Source organism: Rhinolophus sinicus, chromosome 13 (genome assembly GCF_057876585.1).
Source record: "Rhinolophus sinicus isolate RSI-liver-muscle chromosome 13, RSI-T2T, whole genome shotgun sequence".
Classification (NCBI taxonomy): Eukaryota; Metazoa; Chordata; class Mammalia; order Chiroptera; family Rhinolophidae; genus Rhinolophus; species Rhinolophus sinicus.
In genome coordinates, this window is record NC_142513.1 from 63,158,305 (window position 1) to 63,185,525 (window position 27,221).

At 44.6% G+C, this 27,221-nt stretch overlaps 1 protein-coding gene across 1 annotated transcript in view; it reads right to left on the bottom strand.

Moving 5' to 3' along the window:
* Window positions 1-610: 610 nt before the first annotated feature.
* Window positions 611-27,221, bottom strand: part of ETFA (electron transfer flavoprotein subunit alpha) — a 50,435-nt gene continuing 23,824 nt past the window's right edge. Inside the window, exons 10-12 of the mRNA XM_088789421.1 lie at window positions 11,138-11,203; window positions 6,517-6,597; window positions 611-825 (exon numbers count right to left, since the gene is read on the bottom strand). Coding sequence (XP_088645547.1) covers window positions 787-825; window positions 6,517-6,597; window positions 11,138-11,203 — 186 coding nt within the window. The 3' untranslated portion in view covers window positions 611-786. The remainder of the gene's footprint in view (window positions 826-6,516; window positions 6,598-11,137; window positions 11,204-27,221) is intronic.

A 27,221-nucleotide genomic window follows, 5' to 3' on the forward strand; every position in this document is an offset into this window, starting at 1 on the left:
TAGTAAAATTACATAGATTTCAGGTGTACAATTCTGTATGACATCATCTATAAATCCCATTGTGTGTTCACCACCCAGAGTCAGTTCTCCTTCCATCACCATATATTCGATCCCCCTTACCCTCATCTCCCACCCCCCACCCACCGCCCCCGTTACCCTCTGGCAACCACTAAACTATTGTCTGTGTCTATGAGTTTCTGTTTCTCATTTGTTTATCTTGTTCTTTTGTTGTTTTTGGTTTATATACCACATATCAGTGAAATCACATGGTTCTCTGCTTTTTCTGTCTGACTTGTTTCGCTCAGCATTACTCTCTCAAGATCCATCCATGTTGTCACAAATGTTCCTATATCATCTTTTCTTACTGCCGAATAGTACTCCATTGTGTATATATACCACAACTTCTTTATCCATTCATCTATCGAAGGCATTTTGGTTGTTTCCATGTCTTGGCCACCGTAAACAAAGCTGCAATGAACATTGGAGCACACGTGTCTTTATCTCTAAATGTTTTCAGATTTTTTGGGTAGATACCCAGAAGAGGGATTGCTGGGTCATATGGCAATTCTATTCGTAAATTTCAAAAAAAATAATAGTATGGAACCACAAATAATTAAAAAGAAACATGATAGCCCCATAAAAACACATTCTGGCATCTCTTAGAATTTTTCCTCAAATTATGAAATACAACTCTCCACGGTGTCTGTGATTGTTCTAATAGCCATGAACGTTTATGATTCCAGCTGAATTCTCAGACATGATTTTTCCTTAAAACATGATCATGACTCATTTTTTCTTCAATAGCTCAGTCATTTCAGGAACTACCTGCAAAACAAAACAAAACAAAGTGATTCACCTACTTGAGTCTTCACCGCCATGTACTCACCACTCCTTCAAAAGTCCTCGGGGGCCAAAGAAAACATGCACCCGTGACCCACCGAGGAGTGGCCTGTTCTGCAACCTCCCTGCCCACGCGTGGGAGACCTCTATGGACACACCGAGCTCACCCATGGCCCAGGAGTCTTGTGGACACAACTGCAAGCTCAGAAAGGCTCCACAGAAACAGGACATCCAATGTGTCCGGTCTGTACCAAGTACGCCCGAGTCCCCTGTGTGCCCGCCGTCCCTGTACGGGCCACGCCAGGTCGCCTGTCTGTCATGGCTCAGTCAGCCTCCCCGCACCTGTTTTCTCCCGGTTAATTCTCACTGTTCCTGCCACACTGTCATGAAAGAGCTGCATGTTGAACATTGAAGGTCATCGCCCTATTAAATCAGGGCCTCTGCTAATGCAGCAGCTGCCCAGCAGACACAGCGAGGGGCGAGGGGCCGCTCATGTTACGATGGGCTCACTAGGAAACCTCAGTCACGGAGGTTCGTGGCTGCCGGCGGAGCTGTCGGTGTGGAGCCACCCTGTGACAGCCTGGCAGTGGAGGCCAGCTCCACGTGGGGACTGCAGGGGGCCGTCACAGAGTCCACAGGAGCAACCGCCAAGCTACCTGTGTAAAAAATCAATCACCCAGGCTTCCAGCGCACAAGGATGCCAGCTGAAACCGCCACTTAAAAATGGGGCCTCTCCATTTCGTAAGGGTCACCTTTCCATTAGGTGGAAATAATGTCTTTGTACGCAATTTATGAGGGAGTTTGTCGACATGCTGTCTCTTCCGGAGGCAGCCAGTTACAGGCCCATGTTTACCACGGGGCCAGCAAGCATCAGCTCAGGGCGTTAGGGGTTGCACCACTCCTCCCAGTGTCCCTAGGGGCATGGGCCACGAGCTCATGCCAGTCACACAGATGACATGCTAAATGAGGCTCACATGGGACCAACGTACTTCTGAGAACCTGGCTACAGCCCAACTTTGTTGAAATGAGACACTAATTTGCATTATCAGAACACACAGTTTTTAAAAGCATTCAGATTATCCCCCTGACATCCTCCCCAAAAGAGGACTGAAGGGGCTCTCCCTCTCCGTCCCCTAAGTCCTCTGTTATCACACGAGCCTCAGACTTCCGGGGCACCACACGAGGCCTGAGTTCGGGAAAAGGAGACAGCACCTTGGGTTTGCGGAGCGTCCCATGGCCTGAGCACACTGAGAGCTGGACTCTTACTTTTATTCTATTTCAGACACTGCACAGCAGCTCCCAACTCAGTACAATCGACTGAGGACAAGTACATTTAAACTAAGACGGTCTACTGATGAGAAACATGACACCACTGTTTCGCTGGCTTCCTCGGTACCTCCTCAGGGTGGGCAGTGTGGGGGACACAGACTTCAGGCCTCGCTGCTGCCCTGAAGCTGACGACCCCCTATGTGGGGAGAGCACACAGAGCTACCTGATCAGAAAACGGTGTAGGAGGACACGTGGTGGGCCATGTCCCAGCAATGGGAATAGAATGGTCTCTCCAGCAGAGACGGCGCTGGGAGAACGGGGCATCCACTCCCAAAAGAGTGAAGTGGGACCCTCACCTCACACCACCTACAAAAATTAATGCAAGATGATCAATGACCCTGGAGAGCTAAAGCTGTAAAACTCTTAGAAGAAATCCCAGGAGTAAATCTCAGGACCTTGGATGTGTCAATGGATTTGGTATGACACCAAAACCCTAAACGACAACAAAAAAACAGATACATTGGACTTCGTCAAGATTTAAAGATGTTGTGCATCAAAGGACATTACCGAGAAAGTGAAGAGACAATCTATAAAATGGGAGAAAATATTTGAAAACCATGTATCTGATAATGGTTTAGTATCCAGAATATATGAACTCCTCTAGTTCAACAAGAAAAAGACAATTCAATTGAAAACATGGGCAAAGGACCCAGATAAATATTTCTCCACAGGAACGGCCAATATACACACGAAATACGCTCAGCATCAGCAGTCAGGAGGGAGAAGCGCACCCCAACTACGGTGCCGTGTCACTTGTTCCCTACGATGGCTGCATCCAAGAAGAAACAGACAGTACGAAGGGCTAGTGGGCCTGGGGCAACTGGGCGCTCACACGGGGGACGTGAACCAGGCAGCCACTTTGGGAACAGTCTGGCACTTCTTCAAAAGGTTAAACAGAGTCATCAAGTGACCCAGCAATTCCATTCCTAGAGAGACACGGACGAGACGAAAACATGTCTGCACAACCAGAAAGGCGACTGACTGAAGAACGGGAAAACAGAACGTGGCCTGTCCGACAATGGATGATCTTCAGTAGTGACAAGGAACAGAGAGACGATACGGGCTACAGCACGGACGGGGCTGTCCTACCGGGCTGGGCGGCCACCACAGACCAGACAGTGCATGATTGTGTGTATAGGAAAGGTCCGGGGTTGGCCAATCTACAGAGATACAAAGTAGATGAGCTGTTTCCAGGGGCTGGGCAGAGCTCGGAATGGGAGTGACCGCTCATGGGACGCACTTCCTTGCCCGCAGGTGTGATAACAATGTTCTGGGATCAGAAGCAGTGAGGGCTGCACAGCTCGGTGAATATACTAAGAACGAATGACTGTACACTTTATAAGGGCGAATTTTGTGGTATCTGAATGGTATCTCAATAAAGGTATTGTATTTCTTTAAAACACCATAACCAGTCAGGTGGTGCCCTATGTGCTGTTTAACTCCAATTATAATACAGTTGACCCTTGAACAGCACAGGGTTCAGGGGCACCGACCCCTGCACTACAGTTAAAATTCATGCATAATTTTTGACTCCCCCAGAACTACTGTTGACCTCTAGCCTTACCCGTAACAGTCAATTGACACATATTTTCGATGTTACATGTATTATATAGTGTATTATTCTTGTAATACAATAAGCTAGAAAAAAGGAAATGTCATTAAGAAAATCATAAGGAAAATACATTTGCAGTATTGATGGCAAAACAAAAAAAATCCACGTAAAAGTGGACCCACATAGTTCAAAACAGTGTTATTCCAGGGTCAATCATACTTATCAATCTTGAGCACCTAGTACACACCTGTATGGGAGGAAACAGGTGGGCTGACACGTAACGGCGACTATACCAGGTGTGGTATAATCTCATTTAATCTTCGTTACAACCTTGTAAAGTGGGTAGCGTCATATTTGTGTTATTTAGGAGGAAGCTTACATTCAGAGGGATTACATAAGTTGGCAAGATGACTACTACACGGCCAACGCAGACTCTGAAACGAAGCTCCTAATTCCTGTGCCATGTGATTTGTGAAACGAAAAAAAAGAAAACCTGTCCTAACTCCTGACTGTTGAAGGCTGAAGTGAAACAAATACAAGAAAATAAAATATTATGTGTGCAGTTTTTCACTCCAGCCATAAAATTTGGTGGCCCTAATAGCCCTTAGAGAATTATTAGGCTAACAGCTATGTATACTTGTTATGGGTGATGCAGTTTGACATTTAAAATTTTTACACAAACTTTACTCTAAAAAAGTCCTTTGCACACAGCTATTACTTAACTTATATTTTCTTTAAGATCTTGATCTAAATTAGGCAAAGCGAATTCACTTTCATTCCTAATCTATGTAGTTTTATTTTGAATGTTGATATGCCTTTACGTATTTAATTTAAGAAGTCAGAGGGTGGTCCCAAGATGAGCACATTCACTAATCTACATGCCCACTCTTCTGTCACCTGTGTTGCCCTCGTTCTGATTTCAGCTGAGAAAACAACAGGCTGACTACTGATGGCCAACGTCCAGGCTTCTGGAATCCATCACAGCTGCGGTCCTTGTCACTGCACCACATCTGCGGTACAATGGTGCCGAACCACCAGCCGTAGCAGCTGGAGAGCGGGAACGGCCAAGGGATGAGATAAAGGGCAGACTCGGGTGCCTGGCGTAGCGGTGACAATGACCTGCTGAGCCATTTCCCCAAATCACCTCTCTTGGGTACACAGATAAATTCAACGAATGCACCTCACTTGTGTTACTCTTGTAGTAACAAAGGGACGCCGCGACTTTAGTATTTTTAGTATTTTCACAATCTGTAACTAGATTTTTCCCAGAATGCACCTCCCTCCTCTCTCTGCAAACCTGGGGGCTGCCCTTCATGCTTTCACACAAGAGGCTCAGTGCAGGTGACGTCACCCCATCGATGACGCTCCTGCCCCAAGGCAGCTGTGCACAGACATCACGGGTGGCCAACTGTCAGACACTCATCCTTTCACCCCGTGACCCTGCCTATGAACTACAACACACACTTCACATGCAGACTGAAAAAACACCTTCAAATAACCAAAATTCCTTCTGAGCTTATTAAAATATTCTCTTGAGGAAAAATAAAAGGCGACTCCAGTAGATGTCTGTTTGCAAACATGTCCACCCGGAATGTGGTTAGGGTTCAGAAAGTATTTCATTTCACTGGTAAGTGGTCAGGCCCGTACTGTTTATCTCACCGGAACTAAATGCCTGCTATTTGAACACAATCATCCTCACACACAAATGCAGAAAGTTTCCCTGCTTCACACTACCTTTCCTGCTACTTGGATAGCTCAGTGTTTCGTCTTCCACAGCGGAGCCAGGGAACAGGACTCCAAGGTCACTGAAGAGGGGCTGCCTTCTTCCCAAAGCACGATACAAGCTCCTTGGGGAGGGGGCTTCTGGGGGGGAAGGACGCCGCACTCTGGTCTCTGCCCTCACTCCTGAGTCAGTACCTCAGGGCACACAGTGCAGCCACAGCCACAGGAGCAAGCCAGCCCTCTGCCGGGGGCCACCATGGCTGTCCCCAGGCTGCACCCAGGCCCACCGCAGCTGCCTCCATGCTGAGGCAAGCCCACTTCCCCCAGGGCTGGATGCTGCTTCTGGAGCCTCAATTCCCAGATTTCTGCACAAGGTGACCTACAAGCTCACAGGCAGCCCTGGGGACAGAAAGAGGCCATGCTGTGCCCCAACACTGGCCTTTAAACACAACCCGGGAGAATCAGCTGCTCATCACTAGCACCGAAGTAATTTCTTTCACGTGGAGGACAAACACGCAGGTGGCAGCATCAGGGAAACAACACTGAGAAAAGTGAGGCATGTGAGGGCTGGCGGGGGGGGGGGGGGGGGGGGGCAGTGTTCTCCCGACACCTGTCAAGTAACGAAGGCTCGAGCTCTCGAACACGGCCAGCACGGTGCCTTGTGGAGTCACTTAAGGGGGACCCAAGTGGCCAGTCTGCCCTGGAAAAGCTACAGCATCACTGGCAAGTCCCCGAAGGAGGGGACCTGGTGTGAAGGTCCTTAAGGTACCTGCTGAACATGAATGTGGAGTCACTTCACGTCGTGACTGAGTCAGCATGTGAGATGCCACGAGCAGTGTGGGTGTTTTAGACAGTGTGGACTCCTCAAAGGGAAAGCCACAGGCTCTATATAAACATCATGTGTGCAATAGGAAACTTCATTTTCACTCGTGCAAACTGCTGTGGCTGTATTAACAAACGCGCACGCAGATACATGCAGACACTCGCTGTCTCCCTGGAAGGGCTTCCGCCCTGACCACCACGACATTCTCAGGTGATGAGCTACATAACAGCTACTCTCCAGGCCAGCTTACCTTGAACAAATCTGCAACTATTCCGTAATCAGCCACTTGAAAAATCGGAGCTTCTGGGTCTTTGTTAATCGCCACAATTGTCTGTGAAATACAAACAGAGTTAGGCCTTTATCAAAAACAATAGGGAGCCACATGAGGAAATTCAAAAGCAACTGCATATGTGGGCAATTACAAAGTGACCGCACACACCCAGGGAAAGGTGCAGGCCCAGGGAAAGTCCAGAGAAGACATTAACCTCACAACTCTGATTAATGCTTGACACAGAGGCAGCTTACAACCATCAAATCAACAAGAACAAAATCCAGAAATAAATCCTCACAGTACGGTCAAATGATTTTTGACAAGGGAATCAAGACCATTCAACGAGGAAAGAACAGCCTTTTCAGCAAATGGTATTTGCTGGCAAAACTGGACATCCACATATAAAAGAATGAAGTTGGATCCTCACCTCACACCATATATAAAAATTAATTCAAAGATTTAAACATAAGACCTCAAACTATAAAACTCTTAGATGAAAACACAGGGCAAAAGCCGCATGACACAGGTTCTGCCAATGACTTCTCAAACATGACATCAAGGTCCAGGCAATAAAAGAAAAACTAGACAAATTGAACTTCACGGAAATTAAAATTTTTATGGACAAGACACTATCAAACGAGTAAAAGAGCAACTCAAAAAATATTTGCAAATCATGTATATACTAAAGAATTAACAAACGGAATATAATTTTAAAAAACCTCCTAAGACTCAACAACCAAAAAACCAACCAACCAGATTTAAAATTGGGCAAATGACTCAAACGGCCACTTCTCCAAAGATCCAGGAATGGCCAACAAGCACATAAGATGCTCAGCATCACTAGTCATTAGGAAACACAAGTGAAAGCCACAGTGAGATGCCACCGCACGGCCACCGGGATGGCAGGTATCAGGGACAAGAGTTGGTGAGGATGCGGAACAACTGGAAGCCTGTGGCTGGCTGGTGGGACTATAAAACGGTGTAGCCACTGAGAATAGCACAGCAGTTCCGCAAAATGTTAATGACAGAATGACTATATGATCCAGCAATCCCGCTTCTGGGGAGACACACACGAGATCTGAAAGCTGGGTCTCGAAGACACACTTGCACAGCCACGTCACAGCAGCGTTCTTCACAACAGCTAAGATATGGAAGCAGCCCACCCACGAGTCCTTCCGCAGACGAGCGGATGAACAGGGTGTGGGCTGCGTGGACAACGCAGTACTATTCAGCCCTAAAAAGGAAGGACATCCTGACACGTGCTGCAGCGCGGATGGACCTGGAGGACGTGACGCTCAGTGACATCGGCCAGTCACAAGACAGACGCTGAAAAATGGTTCCACTTATCCCAGGTGCTCAGGAGTAGACAAAATCGTGGAGACAGGAGGCAGACTGGTGGCTGCCAGCGGGATGGGGAGTTAGTGGTTAATGGGTATAGAGTTTCAGTTGTATAAGATGAAGAGAGTTAAGAGGTGGTGACGGTTGTATATTATGAATATGCTTAATACCACTGACAGTGTGTACACAATTTTCAATTATATGTTTAAAAATGGTTAAGATGGTAAATTTTATGTTACGTTTTGTGAGAAAAAAAGTTTTTATAACTCAGTGGAATATACTAAACAAATTGAATTTTACTATATGTAAATTATACCTCCGTAATCTGACTTAAACCAAACAGACAAAATATGATCGGAAAGTTTTACAGGTCATCAAAAAATTTCAGATATACTGAATAAAATGAAGTAACATATTTCATATTTGGTGTGCTTTGTTTGATAAGACAGTTAGAATTCTACTTTAGCAATCATCATGAGATATTTATTAGAGTTGATTCTAAGCTTACTTCACTTATAAAATGATTAATATTTTCTATTTCCTATTAACATATAAATTTAAACTTGTGATTATAAATGTTAGATTTCAACATAAAAAAAGAAGTAACAAATCCGTATCCTGATTTATAGCATTTGAAGTTCAAACAATTTACCCTCTATATGCTGATGCATTCCCTTTCGTATTTGAAATTTATTATCCAGGGTCTAATGTGAGAATGTAAAAGTCAAAGATCTAGTCAGCCTGTTAGTAAAGGAAAACTTGAAAACAGAAAAGTTTGTCATTATGTATGCAGAAAATAAATGTAATAAAACAATTACTACATCCCCTACAAAAACTACCAAAAGTTCCGGTCTCCAGAACATTTTTTTTAATGGGAAAGGTTATGACAACAGAGTACTAACAGATTAAGGAAAAATTGTCCCTCAACCAGGTGCTGTGCTTGCCAATTATTCTTTTGTTAACAAGAGATAGATGTCTGCATCACAAATAATTTGGTATTCCCAACAGATGGCTTCTAACACCACTGCCATTAAAGTAAAAATAGGGTTTGCACTCTAACGTGGCGTCATTTCTACAGATTGTACATTATAAAAATTCAGATTTCTAGAAGCACCATTAGATTTCTAGCTGCCTATCACTCTATCTCATGAAAACAGCTGGAACACATTTTAAAAGAATTTTGATACCGTCTGACTTAAAATATAGGCCACCCGACATGTGTGCTTCCCTAGAGGGGCCCTGAGGAGACCCTCACAAACGATGGGCATAACCTTCCAGGAAACCTGAGACGGGAGCAATGTAGCCCAGGGAACCACGCATCCAGGGGAACAGGCCACATACACACTGAGAGACGTGTGCTCAGAGAACTGGAACCACGGTTTCCATCTGAGCCTCCAACCCAAAGTCACAGGACGAACACTCTGATTCCAGGCATGGATGTACATGGAGGTGTCTGCCTTCCAGGTACATGTAGCATGTTTCACAGCTACTACTAGCAGACTTATTTAATTAGCAACGAGTAATGATTTTCCTGGAGGCCACCTAAACATCTTACAGTTTAATCATCGGAAAGCTTTTCATCTCACTATATGACAGTTACTTTAAAAAAAACAGCACACCACTGTGGGCAAGGAACCACTAAAGTGTTTCGGAAAAACGACTTGAGCTGGGTACAGTTTTCCAGATTCCTCGAGAACATTCCTGAATCATGGACTGTAAATAACTACGCTAAACCCTGCCTGCACCCTGGAGCTCTCCTCACGTCCCCATCAAGTCCTGTCTTCTTCCCTACAGGGCTAGGAAGGCACAGCCTGTACTCAACCATATTCATGTGAACATCGTTCAAAAAGTGCTTTCATTCCACTGACTCATTTGACAGAACAAGTGGATGCCACATTCCTTTGACTGTACCGCGGTGCTAATGAAAAGGGGAGCTTGTAGGCAATGCAACTATCAGATTTAAACTGAGCAGTCTACAATCCCGCTGAAGAGCTTCACCAATACCACAAGCACACCGCGCTGTGCTCCCACACGACACAGTGATGACAGGGGCTCCGTCTTTTTCATTTAAGCATTTCCCCCGTGTGCTCAGACATGTGCTGACCGGTGGACAAGTCATGGCTCCAGTTTAATCCTATGGCGTGTTCCCAACACCGGGCCCCTCACTTCATCTGCTCCCTTTCTGCTTTGGCGTCTACCATCTAGTCTGTTTCTCCTCCGCTCAGCCCTGTTGGCTTGGAATGAGCATTTGCACCAGGATCTTCTCAGCACACAGGATCTTTTATTTCAGAGAAGCAGAACGCTACGTATGTCTGAACTGGGCTGGCTGAAACTATTTTTTAAGGTTGCTGGTGTTGGAGTGGTATTTCTTCCTTAATGCAGCAGTAACCTTTTCCCTACTGGCACTGTGGTTCTCGGAACTCAGGAAAGAAACCTGCCATCCAACTGTGAAATCTAACTGGTTTGGGGCCAATTAATTGAGGTTACAAGGAGGTAGGTAGTGCATATGCATTTTTTTCAAGTTAGAAGTTAAACCTGCTAAAAGTCCCATCGACCTTCCATCCACATAAAAGCAGGGGTGTCAGAAACATCTCTGACTTCATGACAGACTAACTTCATAATTCAAACTGCACACTGTCATGCATAAATTAACGTGCCATATTCTGAAATATATGTTCACCGTCATTACACAGGACTTCCAGATACAGTCCAAGCAGCAAGTTAAAAGCAAGTATTGCCACCATATACTGCATTTTTGAAAATCACTGAGGTATTAAGACACTGCCACCCAATACCTGCCAGCCAGTCTCAGTTCAGTGACAACCCAAGAAGACGTGTGAGGGTGGGAGGGACTGTTGGGGACCAGGGCAAAGCAGACAAGAGCCGGGGATCAGGACCTTGTACACTAGTTAGACGGCCAGAACCTCATCGAGCTGCTCTCACCCCCCATTTTCTGCCTACGGATTGCCAGAGCGGAGGGATCTCAGAGAGCATCACCCAACACCTGCCTCAGCCCGACAAAGAATCCAGGTGCACACAGCATGTGACTCGGGGCCAGCCCTCTGTCCGGGGCAGGCCCTGCCTCTGTGACCAATGGCCAACGCTACACGTCCAGACAGTGGACACACGCACTTCTTTCAGCTCCCAGACCTGTGTGCATGTGAATGTTTCGACCACAGTAACTCTGCGGAGACGCACAGTGAGACCCAACATCTGACACCGCAAGTTCTCCTCTTGGCACCGTCCTTACTGTGCAGTTTACCTTGCTGTCTTTCATTCCGGCTAAATGCTGGATGGCCCCAGATATTCCAACAGCAATGTAAAGTTCCTGAAACAAAAGAGACCGTATCGTTAATATGGCTTTGTATTATAACGCCTTCCAGAGTGTTTCCAGACTTTGGCACAAGGTCATTTAATGAAACAGATGCAAGAGGTACTACGTGAATCCGGCCTCTCCCTCTGTGCGCCGCTAGCGGAGAACGTGGTGTGATCGGGAGACGGACAGTGAACTGCTGAGCGTCACTACGTGCCAACCACCATGCTGCGCACGTCCCATCCTAGGCGTCTCTTAGGCTCTCAGTCTCTGGTGAGGCAGCACTTCCCGTCTGTGTACACGCCCACCCACAAAACCCTCATGTGGTACTGTGACGTATAAACACAGACTCACACATATTCACGCATGTTTTCACTGAGTTGCTGGCCTTCTCCTACAAGGATGTTTGCCAGAATGGTAGTCAGGATATATTTACTGAACTTCCTATTTAGAAAAGGCAAAAATACAAATTCTTCTCAAGAGGTTCTAAACACACATACACGCCCACACACAAACTCTCCCTCCATGAAAGATAAACTTCTGAGGACCCAGGCTCTTACTCTGTGTTTCCAGCACTGGAGGCCCCCTGGGGTTTCTAACAGACGCTGCCCATCATGTCTGCACCTCTTTCTACCCCTCCCCCAACTGCAAAGGGAACGAGGACCGGCGGCTGCGCTCTGTCTGTGGACCTGTGAATTTTCAAGTCTGCGTGTTTGACAATGAAAACGCACGGAAAACCGATTTCATAAATGAGCGTGGCAGCTCCACTCTGTCTAGGGGGTGCACCAAAAGCAGCTAACTGCGTTTCCCACACATTGCCTGTGCCGCAGGCCCTGGCTGGGCAGTGAGTGCTCCTCCCAATAACCAAACCATCACACGGGCTGCGAAGTGTCTCCTCAATGTGAACAACTCGATCTCATTACAGGGCAGAGCCTTCAAAGTCAACGGCAGTGGCCAGCATCCTGGTTTCCGGCACTGCTCCAAGTCCAAAATCAGACCATCTGCACCGGACCTGGGCAGACGGCCTAGCCACCTAACGCTGTAATGTTCACAACACCCAAGTGTGAGCGCCCCTCTCTGTTTCCTCAAGTGGCAACAGAGACGGGATAGCCCCAGCACTGGAGCTTTATACAGGGCCCCCCCAGGACTCCCAAAAGTGCAGCCAGAGCCGGGATCCACGAGGATAGGCAATCCCTCTATCCAACACATGACGGGCCACCCCGGGCCTTATCTCCACAGCCACAGAGTGTCCAACTGCTTCTGGAGCAGCAAGACACCACTGGGTGCCCTGGAAGAGGAAACAACCTGGTCCCCAAGGTGAAAAGGAGCTGGGCTGCTTTTCTCCACACTTATCACCAAAAGCCCTAAGATACGTCAGAGCAATGTGGCCAGAAGTGACTGTGTCTTAAGGTTGGGGGTGCACGGTAGGAAGTGAGTGGTGTCACCTATGGCACACACACAGCTGCACGGTGCCACAAGGCCCTGTCACTGTACTGTCTCATCAGACAAGGGCTTTCACATGAGTGATAAACAAGCTTCGTTTCTTTGAAAAAGCACTATTATTTTCTGTTAAAGACTTGCAGGTAATGGCAATTGCTAATTTTAACACCATTTCAGTTGATTCTGAGCAGCATTTCTTTCATAAAAGGACATTCATTAAATTGTTCATCCAAACAGACTTACGAAATCTCATATTCCGGAAAACCAGGCCAACAAGTTCTAATGTAAAGATCTGTAATGCGAGTTACTGAGACAGACAGACGGGGTTACTCTTTAGCATATTCTCAAAGCAAGCGCTGGAAAGGATCAATCGTTCTGTATCGAGTCCTGCTCACACATATCTACATTAAAATTCAACAAGCCTTAAAAGCCTCTCACCTGCATCGGAGAATGCTCATAAAAACTGTTGATTCACTCTGGCAGCAAACATCTACAGAAATACAATATTAATGAAATTCACTCTAAACTCCCGGAGAGATGGAACCGTTGACTTTAACCACAATGTCGCCGAGGAAACAACACATTCTGGGCCAAAGCACAGCAAGACAGGTGGCTCCGGGATCGGTGTAAACAGTGCAAAAGGAGTGCACGCCCAGCAGGACCTTCCTTACTGTCTGTCGAATGCAGTTCTGACTAAACACGGACGCATTGCAACAGCAGCCAAGGATGAGGCCTGGACTCCGGCTGCTTTCTGAGATCTGACAGCTCTCAGGCAGGAATTGGGGATTTCTCCCTCTTTTTAAAGAACAGGCAGTTAGGCTAACAGTTAGGGTGCTTCCTCGCAGTTCAGAAAGCATTTCTGCACTTCTGTGAGAAAAATCAGTGTGCAAAACTGCCCAGGTGCGAAGGTATGGAGCAGCCCAGACCCTGTTGCACACCACAACGAGGTGAGCCCTGCCCTGAGACAGTGCCCTGCCACTCAGACAGTGAGGAGATACTGGAGAGACGTTGAGAGGCCTCTAGAGGGGACAAAAACAGGAGGGATGAAACAAAGAAGAGGCCCAGCACACACAGAGGAAAGGAGGAAAAACCCGAGCAGCCTGAGAAAGGGCGGGGCCCAGAGGCCTGCGAGACGAGGCCACCTACTCAGCTGCGGGCTGGGAACAGGGGAAGGCAGTGGCGGTAAGAGGACTAAGGTTATTCTGAAATACAGAAAAGAGCTGCAATCCCTCTTCTTTTACCGAAACCCGAGGAAGATTGCAGCAACAGACTCGTCCAGAGAATGAGGGCCGAGGCAGAAGCTACAGGCACCGGGATCACACTGCCTGGGTTTAAATCCAGCTCAGCTGCTGACAGGCAGCTCTGTAAGCTCTCGGCGCCTCCGGGGATGTCAGATCCCTACTTCCATGCTCATGGGCCTCGGTCGTTGGTTAGGGTGGACTCTGCTTTCCCAGGACCCCGGCACCGCCGCTCCTGACTTTGGTTTGCTCAAACACTGACTCTCTCAGCCGTGGGGTGTCCCGGTGGGCTCCGTGGGGGGTCTCAGAGCTGCCATATACCGCTGAGTAGGCTGTGTACTGAACGAGTCTGGAGGGCAGCATCATTCACCTAACAGTCATTACAGATCTGTATTTTCATTACTACAATTTTCCAACAGATGGCAGTCAAGTCACCTGAGAAAGGGGCACCTTTCCTAGTCACACAGGAGAGCGTAAGGCATGGCAGAAGTGCACGGCAGCCAGAGCCCCCGTGGTGGGACACTGTCATTCTGTGAGTATGACGTGACAGGAGAGTTTGAGAGGGCCGGGCTAACTGTGATTTTCCGGTTGCTGACACTACTGTTGGACCTGACAGGTACTCTAATCCTTTGTCCTGTGTCTTCAGGAAGCTCATGGTCTTATAGCACAGGTCGCACCTGTCATCCAGCACAGGGGACACTCACGTGTGACAGCCCCTGCCACTGAGCAGCATGAGGGCCTGCAGGGGCAGGAGGCAGATGAGGGACGACGTCATCTCTACCGTCTGCCAAACAGGAGCCCACGTGTGTGGCCTGTCCTGCCGGTTCCTGCTCCCTCAGTCCTTTGGACTAACCAAGCTTTGAAAAGTAGGTTTTCTTGGTCCTGCCTTACAACAGACAGCCCTGCACGTCTGAGGAACAGAAAGGTGACTGGAATGAAATCTTAATCCTCAGACAGAAATCTAACGGACCGACCTGTGGAACCAAGATGGTCACCGCTCTCCTGGATCACGTATTGGGAAAGCTTCTTCTCACTGACACCTCAGTTTTGTTTGTGCATTTCCTATGCTATACGGCAGGATGCTGCTGCCCAGCTTCCTTCCTACACAATGCTGGCTGGCTGAGGACATTGAGTGAATTTCTTTATACGATTCCAAAACGATCTTCATACAGGGATACATCCCAGATACAGGTACCAAGACATATCAAACTGGTCAGATAAAAAACATAGCGAATTAAACTTACACGAGTATATGACTTTTTTCTGCAGCAGGGACAGAATTCCGCCTGCAGACAGTTCAGACCTGCTTCACTGTAAACAAAGTAGAAAGGAGAGCTCTGCACATTTACTGTTTGTTTACATGAAATGTGAATGTGAGCAGATCGGTATACCTGGAGCTTTCGGAGCAGAACAGCCAGGCCAATACTGCTTCATCTCTTTAAAAACAGATTTAAAATCTCTTTGCTACCAATAGTCTCCCTTTCTAGATACAGTTGGGGAAGGAACATAGGAAACTACATTTCATAAAAGGCAAAAAGTTAAAAAGACATCACGTAAGCATTTCCAACTCGAGTTCAGAGATCTAACGTTACCTTCTCAAAACACGACCCGTCACCGCCTCAGGCGGGCCCAGTTCTACGGAACGGCAACTCTCTCAACGGTCTTCACTTACACAGCATCTGTTACACACACACACACACACACACACACACACACACGGCAAATGCCAGCTTAGGCCCTACATGAAATTTATCACAGCAAACGAGCGTCTTTCTGAGAAGCCGATTAAGCAAACTACATTTTCTACTTTCTACAAGGCTCCTGTGCATCAATCCTGCTATATTTAGTCCTGCTGCTCATTGAAAAGGCCAAATATTTCTTTTGTTTGCCAAAATGTGTTTGAGTCTCTTCTCTTTTTGGAAGAGGTCCCAAACGCAGAGTGCAGTGATCTGCGGCTCTTCTCTCCAACAGCTTCCTGACTGCATCACGAAATGCTCAGGCAGGACTATGGCTCAACTGAGTTTTCATGAATGGACTTGACCCACACCCTCCGTCTGAAGCGGAAAGTATGTTCCAGCCAGCAGACAACGCTCCTCTACTGGGGTAGCTCTGGTTTGATCAGGATCCAAGACAGCACCAAGCATCGCGGTCGCAGGAACGGTCTGATATGCCAACAACCAGGCAGTACTTAACACACAGTCTCAGCTTCGACCATGACTCTGAGGAGTGGAAACTGTTCCCAATTTACAGAAGAGAACACACCGGCTGAGGCAGGCGTGGTGCGTGGTCCCAGGTTACACACACCCAGTAAAAGGCAGGCTTCTTAACCCGACTCTTCTGGACTTAGATCCAGTACCTCTTCTACTACTCCACAACAGCTCCATGTGGTGGCAGTGCTGGTAACATGCTTTCCCTGAAGTCACAAGTGACCCAGAGCAGATGGCAATGTGTTACCACCAGCACACGTTTCATCGTGTAGTTACTTCACTGGTTTTGTTCAGAAGGTAATGTAAGAACCCAGCTGCTCAAATTCAGAATTAAAAAGATGTTTTTTTAAAAAACAAGGACATTGGGCTGGCCCGGTGGCTCAGGCGGTTGGAGCTCCATGCTCCTAACGCCAAAGGCTGCCGGTTCGATTCCCACATGGGCCAGTGCCAGATGGCTCCATTGGTTGGAGTGCAGGCTCTCAACCACAAGGTTGCCGGTTTGACTCCTCGACTCCCTCAAGGGATGGTGGGCTCCACCCCCTGCAACTAAGATTGAACACGGCACCTTGAGCTGCTGCTGCTGAGCTCCCGGATGGCTCAGTGGGTTGCACTGCGTCCTCTCAACCACAAGGTTGCCAGTTTGACTCCCACAAGGGCTGCGTCCCCTGCAACTAACAACGGCCACTGGACCTGTTGCTGAGCTGCGCCCTCCACAGCTAAGATTGAAAGGACAACAACTTGACTTGGAGAAAGTCCTGGAAGTACACACTGTTCCCCAATAAAGTCTTGTTCCCCTTCCCCAATAAAAATCTTAAAAAAAAAAAAGGACATTAACTGTATTGTGACTTGCAATTCAAAAGTTTAAATGTAAGCCAGAAAAGGTGAAATTTCAGCTTTTGACCTTTTAGTACTGTTTCTTTTGATGATAGGCTCTGATTACATAGGATGCATAGGACCTGCGATAAGCTTTTCATAAGAGAATATTTTTGACAGTAAAATTTTTAATATTTGACTACTTGCAATTTTATCAGTGACAAAAACCAAGGCCCCAGGAATAGGTGCCACTAGAACATGACTTCCAAGCTGCCTCTTTCCCAAAATTACAAAGACGACGTTGGCCCCTGCTTATGCACAGCCTTTCTGGATGTTTAGTCTGAAATTACTGTGATAACGTCTAAGCCAAGCAGCTCAGGAAAGCTACACAGTAACCAGAGGAAAGAGCGTGGAGGCTCCTCAAAGAGTTAAGCATAGAGTCACGGTGTGACCCAGCAATGCCACTCCTAGGTGCAGCCCTGGAAGAACTGGAAATGGGGACTCAAACAGATACTCGTATGTGAATATTCACAGCAGCATCACTCACAGTGGTCAAAAGGAGAAAACAAAACCACCAGTGTCTTCCCACAGTTACATGGATAAACAACATGCTTAGGGAATAGTAGTGGGACATTTTTCAGCCATAGAAAGGAAGTTCTTACACGTGCTACAACACGGATGAAATCTGAAAACATGCTCACTTGCAATAAGATGGTCACAAATACTGTATACAATATTGTATGATTCCACTTGTATGAAACACCTAGCCTATGCAGAATCGCAGACACAGAAAGCAGATCAAGTGCAACCAGGGGCTGGGCTGGGAGGGATGGGGCGCTAGTGCCTGATGGGTCTGGATTTTCTGTTTGAGGTGATGAAGAATTTGGGGTATAGATGGTGGTGATGGCTGCACAACAATGTGAATGTTGTTAATACCACCGAATTGTACACTTAAAAATGGTTAAAATGGCAAATTTTGTTAGATGTTATCCCAATAAAAAAAAGTCATTAGCCAGTTATCACCGACACAAACCTTCACACAATTCTCCATCTTCAAAAAAACTTAATTCTAGGATTTGTGGGAATTCTCTGTACTCTCTTTGCAATTTTTCTGTAAATCTAAAACTGTTCTAACATATAAAGTTTAATGTCAACTGTAATTGAAAAATAAAAAACATTGTAAAATAAAGTTTACCAAAAAATAAGAAAGCCTAACAAAGTTGTGAAGTTCAGCCCAAGTTACAGAGCGACCCCTTGAAGCACCTTGTAAAGTGACAAGAATGCACTCGAAGTGATAAAAATGTTCTTTTGTGCAAGAAGCTAGCACTCGTGTCTTGGCCCCTAGAGGGAGCAAAAGGAGGGAATTCCACATGCTGAGCAAGCACCTCTCCAGTGACAGACCTCTTCTTCTGTGCAAGGTCTTGTTGTCAGCCATTCCTGTGCATGTTTAGCACGTCTGAAGCTATGAGAAAGTAAGCTAGCTTTTAAATGAAAGAACCAAAAATACAGTTAGAATAAAGAATGCAAATTTAAAATACTTTTATTCAGGTGACCACACCAGGAGAGCTCAACCAAGATTTTCTATGTACCCTTCTTGATTTTCATGCCTGCTGTTAGACTATCTATAACACAGACATGTCAATACATCACATCAGTGGCATGCTTGTAAAGTCACAATATATATTAAAAGAATTGAGTAGTCTCTCCAAAGCTTAAATTTTGTAACTTTATATATAAAAAATGGTAATGTAGGAAAAATTTCACCAATAGAGTCCTCTGGACTACATTCCATTTAGACCTCTGAAATAAATGTTTAGAGAAATCAGTCTGATAAAAATTAGCCAAGAAAATGAATCAAAGATCAAATCAGAACTCAAAGATCCAATTAAAACTAATTTTTAGCAAACTAGTGTTTAACGACTGCACAACCAATTGAGATATCCAAACCCCAGTTTATAAACCATGTAACTTCCCTCTGTCATTCCAGGCTTCGCTGGGGGCTGTGAGCAGGCAGGCCGTGTAATCACCCTTAAGAAGCACATTTAGGCTGTTTTCTGGACTACAGGTCTGCACAGCGCCTCTCTCTGTCCTCTTGGGAACAGAACATCAGCTGCTTTCAGCTAAATGCACTCACACATGAATATTTCAGGACAGTTTACTGCTTCCATACCAAGCCCAGAGGAATAAAGCATCAATTTGGGAGCACAGTTCTCTGGGAGTTAAAAGCCAAGCTGGGTAATGCAGTACGAGAGTGGTTGTCAACCTACAGCTTTTTAGTGAGTCAGAAAAGCAGTCCATAAATCCAGTCCCAGCTGTATACAAAAACTCCGGAAAGTCTGTTCCCACACAGACATTCTGGCTTCAGTGAGTTATCAAAAGAAAACCCCAGAAACACAACTTCTTGTCTTGGTAAATTCTCCCCAAACTGCTTCTTCAACTAGTAAACTATTCACTTACTCTCAGAATTATAAATGGACCACTAACCTGTTAGTAAAATACCAAAATATAGACAAAGTAATCTACTTCCACGAAGAAGATGTAGTAAATGTAAAAACACGTTTTCTGGGCAACTCCTTAGTGACTGCAATATGCTCATTATATGTGTATGTGATTAGGAAGGTAACATTGTCCACAGAGGTTCCAAAAGGCAATCCGGAAAAACATATAAGCAGTGAACCACCACCAGCCAAGGCCAAATATCAATTAACGGGCTAACAAAATCCAGTGACACAATCAGACATCAGTTACGGAAATAAGAACTCAACAATATCTGTTCCTGATTCCTGAAGAAAAACATCCCTTAGCAAACGAGGATTTGTGAAAGCAACTGTCAAAGTAGCTAACACGACAGCACTTAGACTCTATGCTGGGCACGGCTTTAAGTGTGTTACATATGCTGACTCATGACATCTCTACAACTACCAGATGAAGGGGAGACTATTATCATCACCATCATACAGCTGAGAACACGGTGGCACAAAGAAGGTAAGTGACTTGTCCCAGGTCACACAGTTAGGCAGCTGGTAACACGAAGGGCTGGATTCAGGCAATCTGGCTAGAAAGTCTGAACTCTTAACCATTTTTAACCAGTCACTATTGTAGGGAATTTCTTTAATCTGCTAAAGGATACCTACCAAAAACAGACAGCAAACATCGTATCTAGTGGAGAAACACGACGAGGATTTCCTTGAAAATAGGGATAAGGATGTTTATCTATTTAACAATGTCCAGGGAGCTACAGCTGACACAGTAAGAAAATTAAAATTACATTTTCCCAGAAGACATGACTGTGTGTACAACACCCAAGAAAAATTAGTAAGAGCAACACATAAATATCTATTGGATTCCTATTCATCTATATACTTTATAAAGAAATTATACAACCATCTAAATAAATGGAAAAGTAACACTGTGGTCATAGAAAACTATGTATTACAAAGATGTCTATTCTCCCTAAATTAATCTGCACACCCAATGTTCTGCACTTGAAGAATTTTTGCTATCTGAATATTTATTACAAATTGTACTTTAACCCAGGAGTCACTATCAGATACAAAAGACTATAATGAATCTGCAAGAGTGCACATTTAAGGTGTTCATGAATTTGAGAGACTGTCCCATCCACTCAGCAGCTGAACCTCAGCTGTTCGCCTGACAGGATGACATGTCCACATTGTACGACCGCAAGTATCCACAGAAAGAGGGCCACATTGAGGGTTTTAAAAACTTCCTTCCTTCACTGAAGGCTCTGGACAAGGAGTCCCAGAATGGATTTCTGGAGGCCCAGGAGCCAGGAAGAGAAAACTGCCCGTCAACTCTGGGGGCCAGGGTGTGAGCTCCTTTACCAGTTCCCCCCCACGCACCCAGACTCACTGGTGAACTGCAGCACGGCTCCCACACTCACCACCAAACCGCGCCCGCGCAAGTCTTCCATCAGTAAATTATGGTTTTTAAAGGGCCTTAGTTACTGGGGCAGAATTATTTGCACTCCTCATGTATCTCCTAGCAAATTTTCTCGTTGGTTCATTCACACTGCAGGTTTAAAGCACTAAGGAGAAGTACCACTGCATGCTGTCCGGAAGTGTGCAATACCTAAGTAACTTGTGCTTTAAATGCTTTCTATTATGCAGAAAATTTTACATAGGTTTTTATCCAACTGTGGAGCTTGACCAACTAATTCTAAAACTGCAGAGAAGGGCAGAGAGCCAAGCCCAACCAGGTAACTTCATTATAAAGCGTTACATGTAGTACAGTGATACACAATTGACCAATAGGACAGAAAAGAGAGTCCAGAAACAGGTTTGTGTGTATATGTAAACTTGATATATAAGAGTTGACACTGCCGATCAGTGGGGAGAAAGGGAATGTGTATTAAATGATTACCCATCTGAGAAAAAAAATGAATACCTACTTAACACGAAACATGACAATCAAATCAAGTAGATTATAAACCAAAATGGGAAAACCAAAACTTTACAGGTGAATATTGCTAGGTCCGTCTTAGCAGAGATTCCTTAAACTAGACACAAAAAGTATATACAAAAGGAAACCAAATACTTTGACTACATTAAAATTAAAAGTTTCTACTTATTAAGATATCATTACAGAAATGGAAGACAGCTGTAACCTGTGAAAATCTGTAATATAATACACATAACCAATAAAAGATTAGTATCCTCAATATGTAAAAGAACTTCCAAGAATTGATAAGAGAAAGACAAACAGTTCAATAGCAAAATTGGAAAAAATATATATGTAAACAAGAAATTCAGAGGGGAAAACTCCATGAATGCACATGTAGCATATGAAAACATACCTCACTAGTAAGCAGGAAAAAGTAAAAAGTGAGATTTTACGTCCATCAGACTATCAAAACTTTTTTAAAAATTGTAGTAAAATACACATTACATAAAATTTACCAGTTACTCCTTGTTAGGTGTAGTTCTGTGGCATTTTCTGTTCCCCTTGTTGTACAACCATCACCATTATCTCTATCTCCGTAACTGCAAAACTTGAAAAAACTGAAAACACCCAAGTTCGGAGAGGAGAGGAGAAAAGGTAACTTTTAGTATAAACTGTTGGTAAGTATAACTAACACTCTGGAAAACAATTGGTCACTTTCTGGTACAGCTGCGCATTATCCTATAACTAAGCAAGGCCACTCTCAGTCATACTTCTCTAGGGAACCACTGACACACAAGGAGACGTAAGAATCTTTATAGCAACATTATTTGTCATAGCAGAAATTAAAGACTACCTAAACAGACATCCATTAAGAGGAAAATGGGTGATGTGATTATTTATATAACATCAATGAAACACAAATGAAAAAAGTGCTACTTGCATTAAAATGGATGAATCTCACAACCGTAAGATTGACTGCAAAAAGGATAAAGAATGCATCGAGTCAACAAAATGGGTATAGAGGGAACGTACATCAACAAAATAAAGGCCACATGTGAACAGTCCACAGCTGACATCACACTCATACTGAAAGCTTTTCCTCTAAGATCAGAACAAGACAAGGATACATACTCTTGCCACTTTTATGCCACATAGCATGGAAGTCCTAAACAGAGCAATCACACAAGAAAAAGGGGGGGGGGGGAAGCATATGAATTGGAAAGAAAAAAATAAAACAGTCTCTATTTGCAGATGACATATTATATACAGAAAATCTGAAAGACTCCACCAAAAAACTATTAGATCTAATAAATGAATTCAGTAAATTTGCAGGATACAAAATCAATATACAGAAATCTGCTGCATTTCTATACACTAACAATGAACTATCAGAACAATCCAATGTATTATTGCTTCAAAAGAATAAAATATCTAGGAGTAAGTTTGACCAGAGGTGAAAGACCTGTACTTTGAAAACTGAAAGATGAAAGCAATTGAAGACAAGTAAATGGAAAGACACTCCGTGCCCATGGACAGGAAGAACCCATGGTTTAAATGGCCACACCCACCACCCAAAGCAACCTACAGATCCCATGGAATCCCCATCAAAATTTCAACGTCGTTTTTCACAGAAATAGAACAAACAATCCTAATATTTGTACTGAACCACAAAACACCCCAAAGAACCAAAACAATATAAACAAAAAGCAAAGTTAGAGGCATCATGCTCCCTAATTTCAAATGGTATTACAAAGGTATATTAATGAAAACAGCATGGTACTGTCATAAAAATAGACACATAGATCAATGGAAAAGAACAAAGAGCCCAGAAAAAAATCCACGCAGAAGGGCCAATTAATTTACGGTACAGGAGCCAAGATTATACAGTGGGGTAAAAGACAGTCTCTTCAATAAATGGTGTTGGGAAACCTGGACCACTGCATGCAAAAGAATGAAACTTGACCACTATCTTACACCATACACAAAAACTCACTCAAAATGGATTAAAGACTTGAATCTAAGACTTGAAACCATAAGATCCCTAGAAAACAACGTGAGCGATGGTTAAGCTCATTGACATCAGTCTTGGTGGTGAGTTTTGGATTTGACACCAAAACCAACAGCAACAAAAGTGAAAATGAACAAGTGGAACTACGTCACGGTACGTGGAGCCCACAGCACACCTACTACATAAGGCCACTCTGCTAAGACCGGAAGACAGAGCAGCCCTACCTAATATATAGAAACAAACACAGGGAGGCCGTCAAAATGGGAAGACAAAGAAACATGTCCCAAGTAAAAGAACAGAAGAACAAAGCTCCAGAAAAAGAACTAAGCGAAATGGAGATAAGCAATCTCTCAGACACAGAGTTCCAAACACTGGTTATAAGGATGCTCAATGACCTCAGGGAGAACTTCAACAGAGAGACAGGAAGCATGAAAATGGAGATGGAAAATAGGAAAAGGAACCAGTCAGAAATAAAGGATACCATAACAGAAATGAAGAATAGATTACAGGGAATCAACAGTAGATTAGATGGAGCAGAGGATCCAACCAGCGATGCAGAAGATAAGGTAGCAGAAAACACCCAACCAGAACAAAAAGAAAACTGAATCCAAAAAATTGAGGAGAATTTAAGGGGCCTCTGGGACAATATCAAAGGTACCAACATTTTTTTTTTTTTATAGGAGTAACAGAAGGAGAAGAGAGAACAAGGAATTGAAAACCGATTTGAAGAAATAATGACAGAAAACTATCCTAACCTGGTGAAGGAAATGGACATACAAGCCCAGGAAGCGCAGAGAGTCCCAAACAAGATGAACCCAAAGAGGCCCACACCAAGACACATCATAAGTAAAATGCCGAAGGTTAAATACAAAGACAATCTTAAAAGCAGCAAGAGCAGTTAGTTACCTACAAGGGAGCCCCATACGACTGTCAGCTGATTTCCCAACAGAAACTTTGCAGGCCAGAAGGTAGTGGCAGGGAATATTCCAAGTGATGAAAGGCAACGAAATACAACCAAGATTGCTCTACCCAGCAAGACTGTCATTTAGAATTGAAGGACAGACAAGGAGCTTCCCAGACAAGGAAAACCTGAAGGAGTTCATCACCAAGGAGTATTACAAGGACTCTTAGAGGGACTTCTTTAAGATGGGAGAGGGGTTAAGGATGGGTGACAGGGGAAGGGATAAAGAAGAACAAACTGGGTGTCATACACTAGTCATGGTATAGCATACAGGAATATATAGGTAGGGTATAGCATAAGGAATATAGTCAACAATATTGTAATAACTAGGTATGGTGCCAGATAGGTACCAGATCTACCAGGGTGATGGATGGGAAGGGGGTTGGGGGCAGGGTGAAAAGGGTGAAGGGATTAAGAAATACAAATTGGTAGTTACAAAACAGTCATGGGGATGTAAAGTATAGGGAATATAATCAATAACATGGTCATAACAATGTACAGTGCCAGGTAGTAATAGGGGATCACTTCCTAAATTATATAAATGTCTAACCACTATGCTTTACACTTAAAACTAATATAAAATAATACTGAATGTCAACTCTAATAGAAAAATTTAAAGAGGGGAGAAAAGATCAATAACATTGTGACAGCGTGGTACAGTGTCAGATGGTTGCTGGGCTTACGGTGATCACTTCTTTAGCACAGGGAATAAAATGTGGTGCTAACACTGTGTAGTGCTAGGTGGGTGCTGTTGAGTAAGTATGCTGTACACCTGAAACTAATATAATATTGTATGTTAGCTGTATTTTAATGAAAATGTCTTTAAATTTTTTTATGAAGTCCTAGCTAGACGGATGAAGAGACGGGAGCAAAAAAAAAAAAGACAAGGCACAAATTTCCAATTACAGAAATTAAAGAGGACCTATCACACTAGATCTCAAAGACTATAAAAGGAAAAGAGGGCAGTATTATAAACAACTTTATCCAATACATCCGACAACTTACAAGAACTGGACCTATTCCTTGAAACATACCACTTAGCAAAACAGACTCAAAATAAAAAGAAAATCTGAATAGCCCTAAATCTATTAAAGAAGTTGAGTTAATTGTCAAGTACTCCAGGCCCGGATGGCTTCACTGGTGAATTCCATCAAACATTTAAGAAAACAAACTAGCAAACACCAATCTTACGCAAACTCATTCAGAAAATAGAGCAGGGGGAACAATGTTCAACTCATTTTACGAAGGCAGCATAATGCTGATACCAAAATTAGACTAAGATTTTCTAAAAAGAAAGAAAATCACAAAATTATCTTGATAAAGACAGACCCAAAAAAATTCTTGGGGCCGGCCCGGTGGCTCAAGCGGTTAGAGCTCCGTGCTCCTAACTCCGAAGGCTGCCGGTTCGATTCCCACATGGGCCAGTGGGCTCTCAACCACAAGGTTGCCAGTTCAATTCCTCGAGTCCCGCAAGGGATGGTGGGCTCTGCCCCCTGCAACTAAGATTGAACACGGCACCTTGAGCTGAGCTGCCTCCCGGATGGCTCAGTTGTTGGTTGGAGCGCGGGCTCTCAACCACAAGGTTGCCAGTTCAATTCCTCGAGTCCCGCAAGGGATGGTGGGCAGCGCCCCCTGCAACTAAAATTGAACATGGCACCTTGAGCTGAGCTGCCGCTGAGCTCCCGAATGGCTCAGTTGGTTGGAGCCTGTCCTCTCAACCACAAGGTTGCCGGTTCGACTCCCGCAAGGGATGGTGGGCTGTGCCCCCTGCAACTAGCAACGGCAACTGGACCTGGAGCTGAGCTGCGCCCTCCACAACTAAGACTCAAAGAACAACAACTTGAAGCTGAACAGAACCCTCCACAACTAAGACTGAAAGGACAACAATTTGACCATTGCTCCCCAATAAAGTCCTGTTCCCCTTCCCCCAATAAAATCTTTAAAAAAAAAAAAAAAAAAAAAAAAAAAAGAAAAAATTCTTAACAAAATATTTGTCAATCATAACCAGCGATAGATTAAAAGGGTAACATCTGATCGAGCAGGACTTATCAAAGTCATTCAAGGTGGTTTAACATTCAAAAAATAGAACAATGAAATTCATCATATTAACAAAATAAGAGAGAAAAGCCGTATGATTATTTCCATATGTGCAAAAAAACATTTGACAACATTCAACAACCATTCATGGTAGGTAGCACCCTCGGAAAATAGGGGAGAGAAGGGAAGTTCCTCGACTTGATCCCATCAAGAAAATAAACAGGCAAGATTGGAGAAAATACTTGGAAACACGTATCTGACAAGAACCTCTTATCTGGAACATATGAAAAACCTTCTACAACTCCCTAACAAAAAGACAAGGAATTCAATTAAAAGCAAAGGGCCAAAGATGTGAACGGGCACTTCATAAGGAAGATGCTTAAATGGGCCAAACCTACAGTGTTCATCCCCGTGAGATCAGGGAAATGTGAGCTAAACCACAATAAGGTGCCGCAGCACACGCACCTGAACAGGTAAAACACCAGATGTGGGCGAAAACGAGGAGCGACTGGAACCTAAATACACAGTTGGTAGGCATGTAAAACTGTACGACTACTCGGGGAAGAAACTGTTCAGAGAGGGGCGTGGGAGACCAAGGCAGGTGGAGAGGGAGTCGTGCAGGGGCGCTGGCAGTGCGGGCGTGGAGCCCACGTGGGGTTTCCCACTGTGGGGGAAGGGCACCACCACCAGAACGGGCGAGAGCTAGACTTGGCCCTGTGGTATTGGACTGGAATTGGCAGTATCACTGTGAAATCAGGGCTTTCCATGTAGACAGACTGACCCGGAACGACAGATGAAAAATGTGTTTCATGCATATGTAAATGTATGTGTGTATCTGCCTACATATCCTCACCCCCACACACGTCCCTTAGCTTTTTCACTGAGAGGTCCTGGGAACAGTGACATCCCAATAGCAGTGAACACA